This window comes from Zonotrichia albicollis, chromosome 6 (genome assembly GCF_047830755.1).
Source record: "Zonotrichia albicollis isolate bZonAlb1 chromosome 6, bZonAlb1.hap1, whole genome shotgun sequence".
Classification (NCBI taxonomy): Eukaryota; Metazoa; Chordata; class Aves; order Passeriformes; family Passerellidae; genus Zonotrichia; species Zonotrichia albicollis.
Window position 1 is genome coordinate 55885066 of NC_133824.1, and position 12917 is coordinate 55897982.

Below are 12917 nucleotides of genomic sequence, written 5' to 3' on the forward strand. Positions count from 1 at the left end.
GCTGAAGCTTCTCATCCTGCCAGGAGAAGAAATCCTGGCGATGGGATTTTTCAAACAATATTATAGTGACATATAGAGGCCAGAAATCCACCTGTTTCTGTGTCATCAAAGCATACTACAGTGCATGAAGTTCACTGGAGTAGATCCAATGAATTTCCCCACCCCAGAAGTACAGCTAATGCAGCAGCAGTGATGGACCACCATCCATCCAGTGAAAGGGCACAAAACTCCCCCACTGATGATGGGAAGGGCTGAGCAGAGACAACTCTTATTTCGGCTGCATAAGGTTGGATCCCTCTGGTTACTAAGGAGAGAATCACATTTTAGCAATTCAGAGTACACTATGCTTATGTTATTCTTATGGTATCCTAGATGTCTGCTTGGGTTTTTTAAGTCTTAATTCCTCTGTAACTTGAAGTTATTTCCACTCATTCATCATTTCAGCATCCAAGATAGGACATTAAGGTGAAGCCATTGCTCCCCTTCTTTCCACTTCCAGTGTCCCTCAACAGCTTGGCCAAGATCTCCTTATTGCTTGACATAAAACTTATCACAGGTACTCACCCCATATACCCATGAAAATGGCAAAAAAAAGAGTTGCCACGTTGTCAAACAAATGGGAATACTGCAAGAGAAGAGCCAGAACAGGTCAGTACCAGGAGAGTTTTCCAGAGGAACAAAAAGGAACAGAGGCTGCAGAAGCAGACACAGACCTGGGAGGACTCGCAGGTGGTGTTCAGCCTCCAGTATTCACAGTCTCGGTCACAAAGGGGGCACATGATGATCTCTCCTCCAATTGCAGGGTCACAGATCTCTTTGCTAGGCAGGAAAACATTGTAAAGTGTCTGTTTCCACAGCATCTTAAAAGCTGTTATATGAAATTTATTTAGAAAATAAATAGGAGCTTCATTTGTTCAAAGCTCAACATTTGCAGCTTCACAGCAAAGATGCCACATCTTGTCACAGTCACTGGTACCAACCAGGGGCTGCTCAGGGAAACCCAAGAGTGAAGCAGCTGCTACAAGGAGTAGAATTAATAAATTTCCTTGATATGGGCTTTTTTGGCTCTACCAGCAATGAATCAGGAGCTGTACTGTGCATGCACTGCTTCCAGGCAAGATATAAACGATGTTATTTCTCATCAGGTTAGCAAGGACATCAAAACACCTTCTCTAAAAGCAGAGAGACCACTTCAGCTTTGATATCTGCAGTGAAATTTGCTACTTCAATTTAATGACAGTGGGTAAAATTTAGAATTCTATGATAGTCCTTTGGTATCCAGAGAAATCTCAATATGTATAACAGTATTCCCAGATGAATTCTTAACCTGGCTAAAATACAACTCTCAAAATTACATTATTCAACAGAACAGGTGAGAATTTTAACTTGTTAGTCATCTTTTATAGTTAAAACTCAAGATTTTATAGAAACCTTCTTACAGAAAACAGTAAGCAATGAGAAGACAACCCTCTCTTCCTCTTCCCACCCCCAAACCCTGAATACAACAAATCTTTGGACTTCTGATAAAAGAAATACTATGCTTACTTAAAAAAACCACCCAATTGTGGCTTCTAAGACACTGGATCCCTCTTTGGTGGGAGAACACTGCTGATCTGTTTTAACTCATGCTTTTGCTTAGTACAAATGATGACCTACACAAAAAGGCCAGACTGCTCTGCAAGACAGATAAAATAGACAGGCTTGAGGCAACAATAAACACTCAAACAGTTTTGAGAGATCTAAGGGGGACCCTCAGGACTTCACGTATTGCAGCTTCTCCAATGCAGAAAGCTATGGCCAACAAAATATTGCTGTTCACCTACAGGTTGAGTCTTACTAACTAATAGTCACACGTTCTGCATTAGTGGTCCAGCACACAACAACATTTTCACATTACTTAGCTTTTGCTAAGAGATTTTCAATGTTATACTTACCTGCTCATATTTTCATCCATTGTAAACAAGCCATAAAGAAAACAGATTAAGCCAACAACTGCTGCAAGGAAAAGCATCTCGGTGTAAAATCCCAGCCAGGCAAAATAGATTCCAATCTTCTCACCATAGTACTTTCTGAATACAAAATAAAAAAAAAATAGCAATTAACAGGAACACAAAGCAAAATTTCAAACTGTAGTACAGCAAACTGGCCAGAGTAAAAGAGAAATACTTGGCAAAATTCACTTTTAACAGCAGAGTAAATGCCTTGAGGTGCTGTGGAAAATGAGGGCTGAGACTGGCCATGAGAAGTTACTCAGGCTGTAAGAACCAGGTGAATGATCAGGAAATATGGTCTCTTTTGTCCCTTTTTTTCCTCCTGGCAGAAACTAACATTAAAATCCCTCTTTTCTCTTTTCTGCAGAATAGTGTAGGTGAAGATTTACTTTCTGATTTTTCCAAGGAGTTACACAAATGAAACAGCACAACAGTTCTGACCATATGGTTAAAGCAAATAGGTAATCCTAACAGAAATACAATGACTTGTGTTACAAACAAGGAACTGTAACCTGTGAACAAAGCAACATTCTGTTGTATCACATCAAAAAATCAGAGATCTTAAGTTAGTTTAAATTTGGGGTTAGAACTAAGAATCAAGCTTCCAAACTGTTGTTATCAGTATTTTTTCAAGTCTGTGTTGAAATTTTGACATTTCAAATAAACCTTTAACTTTTTTTTGCAGAGATTGATTAAAAAATCTAAGGTATTCTATGTATGTGTTTCTTTAACAGCTGAATTATCTGTAATATACCTAACCCCAGGAGGACTGGCTAGATGGAAAGAAGCTTGATTTGAGATAAAGCACTTTTCCCCTTCTCAGCAGAAAGCTCTGTCATGTCCTCCCCAGACATAGCATCCAATTAATATCCATTGAGGTAAAAGAGGTAAAAATTTCCTGATGCCTTAAGTTTTATCTTTTATATTTTTCAGATTCTGTGCTGCTGTAGTGTGTAGCTCTGAGCTTCATATTAAGCAATGGTAAGCTCTCTTCACAGAGTAGGGAGATAATCAATCCTTTCCTAGCTTGGGACCAAGGACAGCCTATAAAAGTTTCAGGCCCAAGAGCACAAACAACATGGACTGAAGAGTGAAAACAAGGATGGGATTTTATAACCTAAAGCTATAATTGGACAATTAACTCCAATATGCAAATGGACCAGAACTTATAAAAGTGTGAGACCTGGTGAGCAGTCGTGCACTTTGTGACCATTTTGGTTCCTCTTGGGTGTAGCCCTGGCTGGGCTCTTGTATGCCCAATATGGATCCATTAAGGCTTTTTAATAAACACCTACTCTAACTCTCTGTAGCCTCTGTCCTAGGTCAGCCTTCTCAAGGCATCATTGCTAGCAGGATCAAGCCAGAGTTGAATATACACTGCGTTACACTTTTTAATAAACACCTATTTTAACTCTGTGTAGCCTCTGTTCTAGATCATCCTTCTCAAGGCATCATTGCTAGCAGGATCAAACTACAGATGAATATACACTTATTACTTTTTTACAACTGAATGAATATACACTCTTTTACATTTGACTGAATATATCCTAGCAGGATCAAACTACAGATGAATACACACTGTATTACACTTTTTAATAAACACCTACTTTAACTCTGTGTAGTCTCTGTTGTACATCAGCCTTCTCAAGGCATCACTGCCAGCAGGATCAAGCTAGAGTTGAATATACACTGTATTACACTTCTTAATAAACACCTATTTTAACTCTGTGTAGCCTCTGTCCTAGATCATCCTTCTCAAGGCATCATTGCTAGCAGGATCAAACTACAGATGAGTATACACTGTATTTCACTTTTTAATAAACACCTACTTTAACTCTGTGTGGCCTCTGTTGTACATCAGCCTTCTCAAGGCATCATTGCTAGCAGGATCAAACTACAGATGAATATACACTTATTATTTTTTTACAACTGAATGAATATACACTCTTTTACATTTGACTGAATATATCCTAGCAGGATCAAACTACAGATGAATACACACTGTTGTACATCAGCCTTCTCAAGGCATCATTGCTAGCAGGATCAATAGAGATGAATATACACTGTATTACACTTTTTAACAAACATCTACTTTAACTCTGTGTAGCCTCTGTTCTAGGTCACCCTTCTTAAGGCATCATTGCTAGCAGGATCAAACTACAGATGAATATACACTTATTACTATTTTACATTTGAATGAATATATCCTAGCAGGATCAAACTACAGATGAATATACACTGTATTACACTTTTTAATAAACACCTACTTTAACTCTGGGTAGCCTCTGTTGTACATCACCCTTCTCAAGGCATCATTGCCAGCAGGACCAGTAGAGATGAATGCACACAGAATGGCAGTGAAAAGCAGGGGCACACAGGCAGTATCTCACCTGATAAGGACCAAGGGCTGCTCCTTGTAGAAGCGCAGGAAGCGTGCCCACTCCATGTAGAGCGTGTACCTCTCGCTGTCACAGTTGGGGTCGCTGGCCTTCTTCCAGTACTGGCACTGTGAGCAGAGCAGGGAGGGGAAACACCTCATGGTCACTCTTGTGCCACGAATAACACAAAAACAGGCAGGATTGTACAAGGAGCAAAGCAGCTTTATTCAAGAGAACCTCGTGGTTTTTACAGAGTGGCACGATAGATTCTATTTGATTGGCTAATGTGAAAAATGCGTATTTTATGATTGGCTTTCTGCAAATATTGAAATGGATATTATATGTGTTATGATAGAAAGTAATGCTGTATTCATTCTCTTAAGTAGTGTGTTAAATATAGTTTTAGGTTATAACATATGGTTAAAATAGAAACTATGCTATGTAAGATACTTTTAGCAGCCACAGAACACCTGAATCTTTCAGAGAAAAAGAATTTATTGCTCCATTAGCAGAAGAAATAAACTTATATATAAATTTAGGCATTTTGCATTTTGAAAATATTCTGAAAGATTAAATAATTATTTTTAGACAAAGATTTTTAAAGTCTGTCTCACAAGTTTTAGAATTTTTTCATAAGATTGCTTAGCATTTAAAGCTGATTGTAGTTGTGTAGAAGAGATTCTTCCCTTTTACTGTCTGTGGTTTTGGTAATCCCAATAGCATAAAGTGCCTTCCAGCCTAGACTAGCATTCTAGAGCCTGATCAGCCAAACTTTCCTCCTGAAAACCTAAAGAATGTCCATTCACTCAATTTTTTTTTTTTCTAAGGAAAATAATATATTTTCAAATATTTTAAAATATAAATCTATATACAGTATTTTAAAATGTCTTATGGTAGAATTCAGAGTAAGTTCGTTAAAGCATAGTGACATCTGAAATAACCTTTAAAAAACAGAGAATTTAAGACTTAAGCAAAAAATTAAATACAACATTTAGGAGGAAAAAAATTTAAAGCAAAAAAATTCATGTAAAACACTGTAACCCATCTCTCTCTTGTTTTCTCCATGGAATTTCAGGACTAAATCCATACATGTCGTATTAAAAATGACCTTACAGCCAAACTAAACATAGTATTTACTGTCCTTTACATGTCCAGTATTACAGCATTTGTACCCAAAGGTCAGTGGGAGATGGAGAAGTCACCATCCCACAATGAACTCAGGCAAATCTTCTGACTTCAGCCCCAACATGGTATGAACCCCAGAGTTTTCCTCTAACTGCAGGCAGTGTGTAACTACACTGTGTATGTGTGTGTGTGCACACCCTATGCTCACACACTGCTGTATGTGCAAATTCATTCCTTGCTATAATCCAAGGTACTACTGCGTGGTCTGTGCCACCAGCATTACAGGAATATGATGGAGTAAGTCTCCAAAGAGATGAGTGACTGACACAGATTCTAAAAACTCCTCTGTAGGAAGAAACATTTCAGCACATAAAAGCCAAATAGCAGGGCTGACAGCTATGTCTGTGTGTCATAAAACAGAATCAATTACTGGGACAAATTGAAAGGTTTGAGTATATTTTCATATCTCCTGGAACAGCAAATGTCACAGTAGGTGAAAGAGTGCAAACACTGGGAAATGCTCAGGGGAGCAGAAAGCTGAAACACTTACATCATGAAGAGGATATGCAGCTGTATAGGTGCCATTGTTCAGCAGCCTCTTAATCCCAAATTTTTTCTTCCCTTCTTCTGTTCCGTATGGGCAACGTGTAAGAATATAATTAACCTGAGATTCAAGAATGACAATTTCAGACCTTTCCTACTCTAAGGCCATTAAACAGAAACTTATAATAGATGTGCACTGTGTATAACCTGCAGGAACAACATGCAAAAGCAAAAGGTATTTCTTCAGAAGGCCTTATCTCCTATAAGAATACTGGGGGCACAGCTGCCTTGTAGACATCCAGAAGATCAGTTCCAAGAATTATTCTGTACTTCTAAGCAAGATGCACAGGCACCCAGAACTCTCTGTATTTACCTCAGTTATCAAGGCTTCTATACCCATTCCTTCCTTACACAAATATTGTCGCAGAAAATGAAGGCCTTTGTCGGGGATGAGCCATTTGTCAGTGAGGGGAGACTCAGACACTCAATATGAGTGATAAGCAAATTCCGTTTATTGAAGAGAGCATCAGACACTTATACAGCGAGTAATAAGCTTATGAATATTCTGTAAGCTAAGCAATTTATTGGTTAAACTATACCATGAACTCTTCCTCATTCCTTAGGGGTTACATCTCTCTTTTCTCATGCCTCTTTCACTGTTTGTTATCCTACCACAGCTAGGCCCAAGGACACGCTATCTCACAGGAGCAGGACTTGGAATTAGCCACAGTTTTGTACTTTTCCAGTCCTTAGCAGCTAAATTCCCAACAAAATATTCTGATGGGGCTGTGTAAATGTACCTGTACTCAGAAACAGCCAAATTCCCATACTTACTATTCTGTTTCTCATGGATGGTGAGAAGAAAGTGCTCTCATCGTTAATGAGGTACAGCTCCTGCTTGTCCTTGCTGAATGGTGCTGTGAAATAATCTGGTTCAGGGTGCATCACCTTCTCAGGCAGCCTCAGTGGGAAAAGCACACAGTCCAGGGGGTTCTCCACCATGGGGGGAATGTCATTTTCCCTGATGGGAACTTTAATGTTCAGCACTTCTGCATACGTGATCAGAACCTCCCATGGAGCATGGATCTTCACAAAGAAAATCTTGCCATCTTCAGATTCCTGTTCCAGAGAAGTTAAATCAGACATTAGACCAAACTGTGTTCATTGAAACATTTATGGGGATATTTTTCATATCAAATGCATTGCCTTTTACATATTTTTAAAGGATTTAAAAATGAAGTAGGATGGAATAGGAATTTCTGTGTGTACATATATATTTACTGAAAAGCTTATCTGAGTGGTTGTCTGTTCATAAAAATAACCTTTGCACTACTACAAGCTCACAAAGGCTTTTCAAACTATATTCACCTCATACACTGGAGTCTGAAAATTCTCATTAGACTGGAAACACAAAGAATAATCTTGTCATAGGCCTCATGTAACATGTATGTTCTTCCTGTGCTGCTCTGCATTCACAGTAGGAGCTGGCAATCAGAAGGGTTTTTAACATTGCTCAATGAATTCCCTGCCTGTGGATGTTACAGAGCCTGAACTTCACCAAGAGTTATTTTACTCACCTCAGCCTCTGGCATGCTGAGTCCATCAGTCAGAATTGCACATCCTCCAGTTATTACAGCAAACAGCACCACTAAGCAAACATCCCCAAGGCCACAGGGTCCTTCCCCATAATTACAACATCCAGTGAGCATAACTAATGCACTCACTGCCTTCCAAACTTGTTACTCATTGTTAGGTAGAATTAAAATCAGCTGTAAGCACACTTCCCGTTTATGTGGATATAAACCAAATCACAGCTATTCTGCCTTCTTGTTATGAAAGCAAAAACAAAAGCTTCCTCTTGAATCAAAATTATTCTGCTTCCACAATTCTTACCAATGTATCTGGGAAAAGCACTCAAATAAACATATTGATCTTGTTTCCCCTAAATTAGCCACACTCCACTAAAACACACAAGTATAATTTATAATTTTTCTCAGAGACAGAAAGTGGTTTATTGATTTCCAAGTCCTACTCTTTTTGGTGCTAATTTTTCTTTTTCTTTTTTACCTTCTTGTCTTCTGTTTCCAGCTCCAAACCAGCCTTTTGCAGGTTGCTCTCGAATTCTTTTCTCCTTTCCTGAAGAGAAACAAAGACACTTTAGTAACTGATGAAGTTAGCAACTAATTGATCACTCACCCATGACTCACCGGGTTTCACTTCTCTCAGCTGCCCTGAAGAAAACCCCTTTAAGGGTGTGTGACCTGATGGCTTGGGTCTTGAGCACTTCTGACTTCAGGAGTGTGAAAAATGCATGTATTTTATAATTGGCTTTTTGCAAATATTAAAATGAATATTGTGTGTGTTGTGTTAGAAAGTAATGCTGTATTAATTCTCTTAAGTAGTGTGTTAAATATAGTTTTAGGTTATAAAAATGTTAAAATAGAAACTGTGCTATGTAGGATACTTTTTTTAAAGAAAGGACTCGCACCTGATAGCAGCCACAGGACACCTGAATCTTTCAGAGAAAGAGAATTTATTGCCCCATTACCAGAAGAAATTAACTTCTTCCCACCTCGAAGGTGCTGTCAGGATTCAGAGGAAGAAGCTGACACTGCCCAGACAGAATCCTGTGTTTGAATGGAATGTATGCATCATGGATGAGGTGTATGAATATGCAACAGGCTGTTGCTTTTAAGGGTTAATCTCTGTTAACGTGGGGCCTTTTTCGGGCTTGTCCTGCCCAGAAAAGGTACCTGAACCATCAGTAACTGTCTCTATTGTCTCATATTGTCCTAATTCAATTTGTCCAAATTATTATTTCTCTAATTGTATTACTATTTTTATAACCATTTTATTACTATTAAACTTTAAAATTTTAAAAACAAGTGATTGGCGTTTTTCACAAGGAGGCTGCTGTGTGGGGTGTCGTCAAGTTTAGCTCTATTTCCAAGAGAAAGATGAAAAGGAAAATTCTGGAAGCACGTGGAAGACTGAGTGCTTCCAGCTTCATCTATTTCTTTTGTAATTATACAATTACATCTATTTCTTTTGTAATTATACAATTATGCCTGATACAGACATTCAAGTGCTGATTACAGACAATTCAAACAGCATTTCACAAACATCACTGATAAGACCAACAAATCACTGCATGTGCTTAGCTTGCATAAAGTCAGCATGGACTTCATGCAGAGATAATAAACCTGCAGTGCGTGGTGGCTGCATCATCTGTGTGAGCTTGATATTCCTCTTGAACTCCTTTTTATTGCAAAGTAATTCCTAAGTCGTGTCTTTAGGTAAGAACATTTTCTTCCCCTCCTTCTCTGTATAATTTTTGCTCCTATTGAGAGACTGTATTAATTTCCTCTTAATCATATAAAATTTGCTGAAGAACTGCCAGAACAACAATAAATTAAGTCAAATATTGAGCCCTACCTTCTTTAAAATGCACATGCTAGACCACAAATTTATTTCTAACTAAACCCTGTCATGCTGTCTAATATTTCTTCTATTGAAAAGTCTTAAATTCCAGTTTTCAAACATATTTAAAAAACCCCAAAACACATTAGTTTTCAGCCAGTTTTCTTTTCTTGCACGTCAGTGAGGAGTAGACTGCCATTTTTGCATTTCAGTTTGCATAACTTACTCAGACAAATGAATGCAGACTGAAGAAAGCTTTCATAGCCCTCAGAAGTTTTCCTGTGTTAGTGGCCTCTCATTTTTATGTGTCACACCTGATTTTGCCAAATATTACTAGATATTAAATTAGACACTGGACTATATAAAGTGGTGAATATGGTAAGTCCTGAGATCCAGCACATGCTGGGGGCAAAAGCAATTCCTTGCACTATTTTCCCTACAAACCTCCCTAAATGCACCTGTACAAGCATGTCAGAGAACTCTGGTTTGCTGACATGATAATCAGACAGAAACAGCACAAGTAAAAGGTGATTTCAGCAGGTATGTTAAGATGCTGTAGCAAAGCTGACATTCAAGCCTAGTATCCAAAGCTCTGGATTGCCTTTTCTCCTAACAGCAGGCTGGGGTGTATTCTCTCCAGCAAACACTGGAAGAGAGCCAAGCAAAGTCACTTTAGAGGCTTCTCTCCAGCTGTGCAGCTCAGGACAGACAGAGCCAAGGGTCTGGCCCCATCCTACTTATTCCTCCTTACAATCCACTTAGTATGACAAACTGCAGTGCTCTAACAGAAATTATGCTCTTTTTTACCACCTTGCTCTTCTCACACAAGCCCCCTCCTGAAACCCGTGCAATGTACTGTACTTCCCTGTTAATGGGAAAAACATTTTTAAAAGGAAATCAATCTGCTGGGGGGAAAAATCCTCCCCCTTTTCTTGTCAAATGCTGGATTTCTTCATGTCATCATCAAAGGCTTAAAATGGACAAAATGTATCCTTGGACCAGAGCTGGCTGGTTTTAATCTGTACTTAATTTTATACTTGTTGCCTCAAACCTGATAAATTATCCCTGGTGCACGTATTTCTGACTCTGCTGTAGATGCCAATCTGCAGCCAAAGAGGCACGAGGGAAGCTCTGTAAGCCATCACATCCACCACATTATGTGGATATCTGACATAATGTGGGATAAGCACAGACTCACTTTATCATCCAGCATGTGCTGGGCTGTAATGAACCATCCCACCAAGATTAACAAGGCAAGATCCAAAGTCCAGCAGCACTATTAGGCTCAAAGTAAATGTAATACTGCATAATCAGGCAGCTAGGGAAGAGAGATAACTTCTATAAACCAAACTGTGATAACAATGCAGGTCCAGCTCCTGGTGGCTCCCTTCTGACAGCATATTCTGTGATTCTTTAACTCTGTGAATGCCTGGCCCTCCTCGCTGTACCCCAGAACAGGGCACAGTTTATTTTTTCATGTTCACATACATTTCATATGGTGGTGAAACGTTTCCACGTGTGCTGGAGGCTTTAAGGAATAATATTGTCTCAAAAAATCGTAATCCTAATTTTTGTTCAGAGGCCTTTGTGGTTTGGGTTTGTTCATGTAGCTTATAGAAGGCAAGTTCAAAACAGCTGAAGGCAAGCTCAAAACAGCATTCCAGTTGAAGCTGGAATGCATCTGGGAATATCAAAGAAGTTAAAAGTTGTTCTGCATGAAACTAAGGGAGAAAATGAACAGATTGACTCTTACATCTGTATCAGGGATATGCTGAAACACACAAAGAAGTTATTTATCCCATTCTTAGAAATGCAGAACAAAGCTGTTTCCTTGAGACAAGGAAACAAAAGCCTTTGTCACAGCTGTTATTCTCTTTGTATCAACACTTCTATTCTCAGCTGTTCCATTTTACTGCATCATTGTACCACCACAAAAGAAACATTTCTTTCTATGATAACTGTACAATAGCAAATACAGTGTATGTCAGACAAATTCCAGAGGCTGCACTTCATCAAGATTTAAATCTTGTTACCACAAAGACAACAGCACAGTATTTGTATGCTAAGAAGTCTGCACTAATTTATGGACATACTAATTGCATAATTGAACATAATTGTGGGGCCTATAATTGGTATCTCCATGACAGTTTGTCCAGTGACCACAGAGTTTATCTGCAGGGCCACTGACCTTCCTCCACGAGGCCATAAACTCTTTTGCAAGGAACAGATATACACAGAATTAAACATCACAATACTTATTGTGGATGTTTATGCCTTTTGAAAGGCAGAGATATGCTCCTAGAAAGTGCATTTTTATGCCAAAGAGGAAGGACAATATTAGCTACTAACTCTGGGGCTTCTTCCCAGGAGAATCCTTCAATAAGGACACCCATGGACATGGGCTCTGACCACCTAACTCATTTTCCTTCCCACCTGAACATAACCTAAACTGTATTCTTTTCTTCCCTCATTTTAAATAATTCAAGTATGACTAATGGAAAAGTTTAAGAGTTGCTTTGACAAATTTTGCTTGGGTATCTTTCTTCTCTCTACAGTGAGTGGCCTCCTCTTCCTTATGTTTGAAATGCATTTTGCTTCAGGGGAGAAGAAAGCATCTAGCTAGGAGTACAGCCTGACAAAGAGTAAAGATGAGTTTGAAAAAGTATGCTTGTATATAAACCTATGGTATCATAGCTACCAAATAACCTGGGCTCCCAAGAAAATCTTTGGAATGTGGCTAGCTGAGCAAAGCTGACTGAGATGCTTAATCTGGGAAAAGCATCCAACAGAGATATGACAAATTTTTGGATTTTTTAATGTAATAAGAGTAGGATAGAGGGGCTGGGTTCTACACTAGATTGTATTTGGATGCAAGGACAGGCAGCAGCAGTTTTTAATGAAAACAGTATTTTCATCAGAAAAGAATGAAAGCAATACGCAATTTTTTTTAACAGCCTAATCTTGCAGTTTTTTTCCAAAGGAAATTTGAATTTTTAATTATGAAATACTTCAATACAACAAGATAAAGACTGTAGCTGTTCTTTGCTTCAAAGACTAATAGTTTTCATCATGATTTTGTCATAAGCATTGGTGTAATCAGTTTTTTTCAGATACCCTTATCTTTCAGAAAAATATGATTACTTGAGAATGTCATTTTTTAGTGTCTCTCTCCTTTTTAAATTTTTTTCATCATGAATAAACTTTGGAATTATATTTTGGAGAGACTAGTTTGTAACTGTAATCTCTCCTGACTCTGAAAGAAGGTAGCAAATACAGAACAAAACCAAATTTAAATCCTCATATTTAAAAAATATCGTGCTTTATATAAAATTTGTTGCCTTGACTGCCTCTCATTATACTGGATTTTTTTATGTAGCTTGAATTTATGTTAGCCAAGTGAGACCTCATGTGTCATGTGAGCATGGAACAAACAGGTGTCATTAACTGATTCCATCTGACC

At 38.4% G+C, this 12917-nt stretch overlaps 1 protein-coding gene across 8 annotated transcripts in view; it reads right to left on the bottom strand.

The window, feature by feature from the left end:
* Nucleotides 1-12917, bottom strand: part of ANO5 (anoctamin 5) — a 61086-nt gene that overhangs the window by 20612 nt on the left and 27557 nt on the right. For all 8 annotated transcript variants that reach the window (XM_026796451.2, XM_014270620.3, XM_074543899.1 and 5 more), the window contains 7 exons: nt 8105-8173; nt 6872-7156; nt 6045-6158; nt 4382-4497; nt 1935-2069; nt 714-819; nt 565-625 (listed from right to left, as the gene is read on the bottom strand). In XM_026796451.2, the coding sequence (XP_026652252.2) occupies nt 565-625; nt 714-819; nt 1935-2069; nt 4382-4497; nt 6045-6158; nt 6872-7156; nt 8105-8173 (886 nt within the window). The remainder of the gene's footprint in view (nt 1-564; nt 626-713; nt 820-1934; nt 2070-4381; nt 4498-6044; nt 6159-6871; nt 7157-8104; nt 8174-12917) is intronic.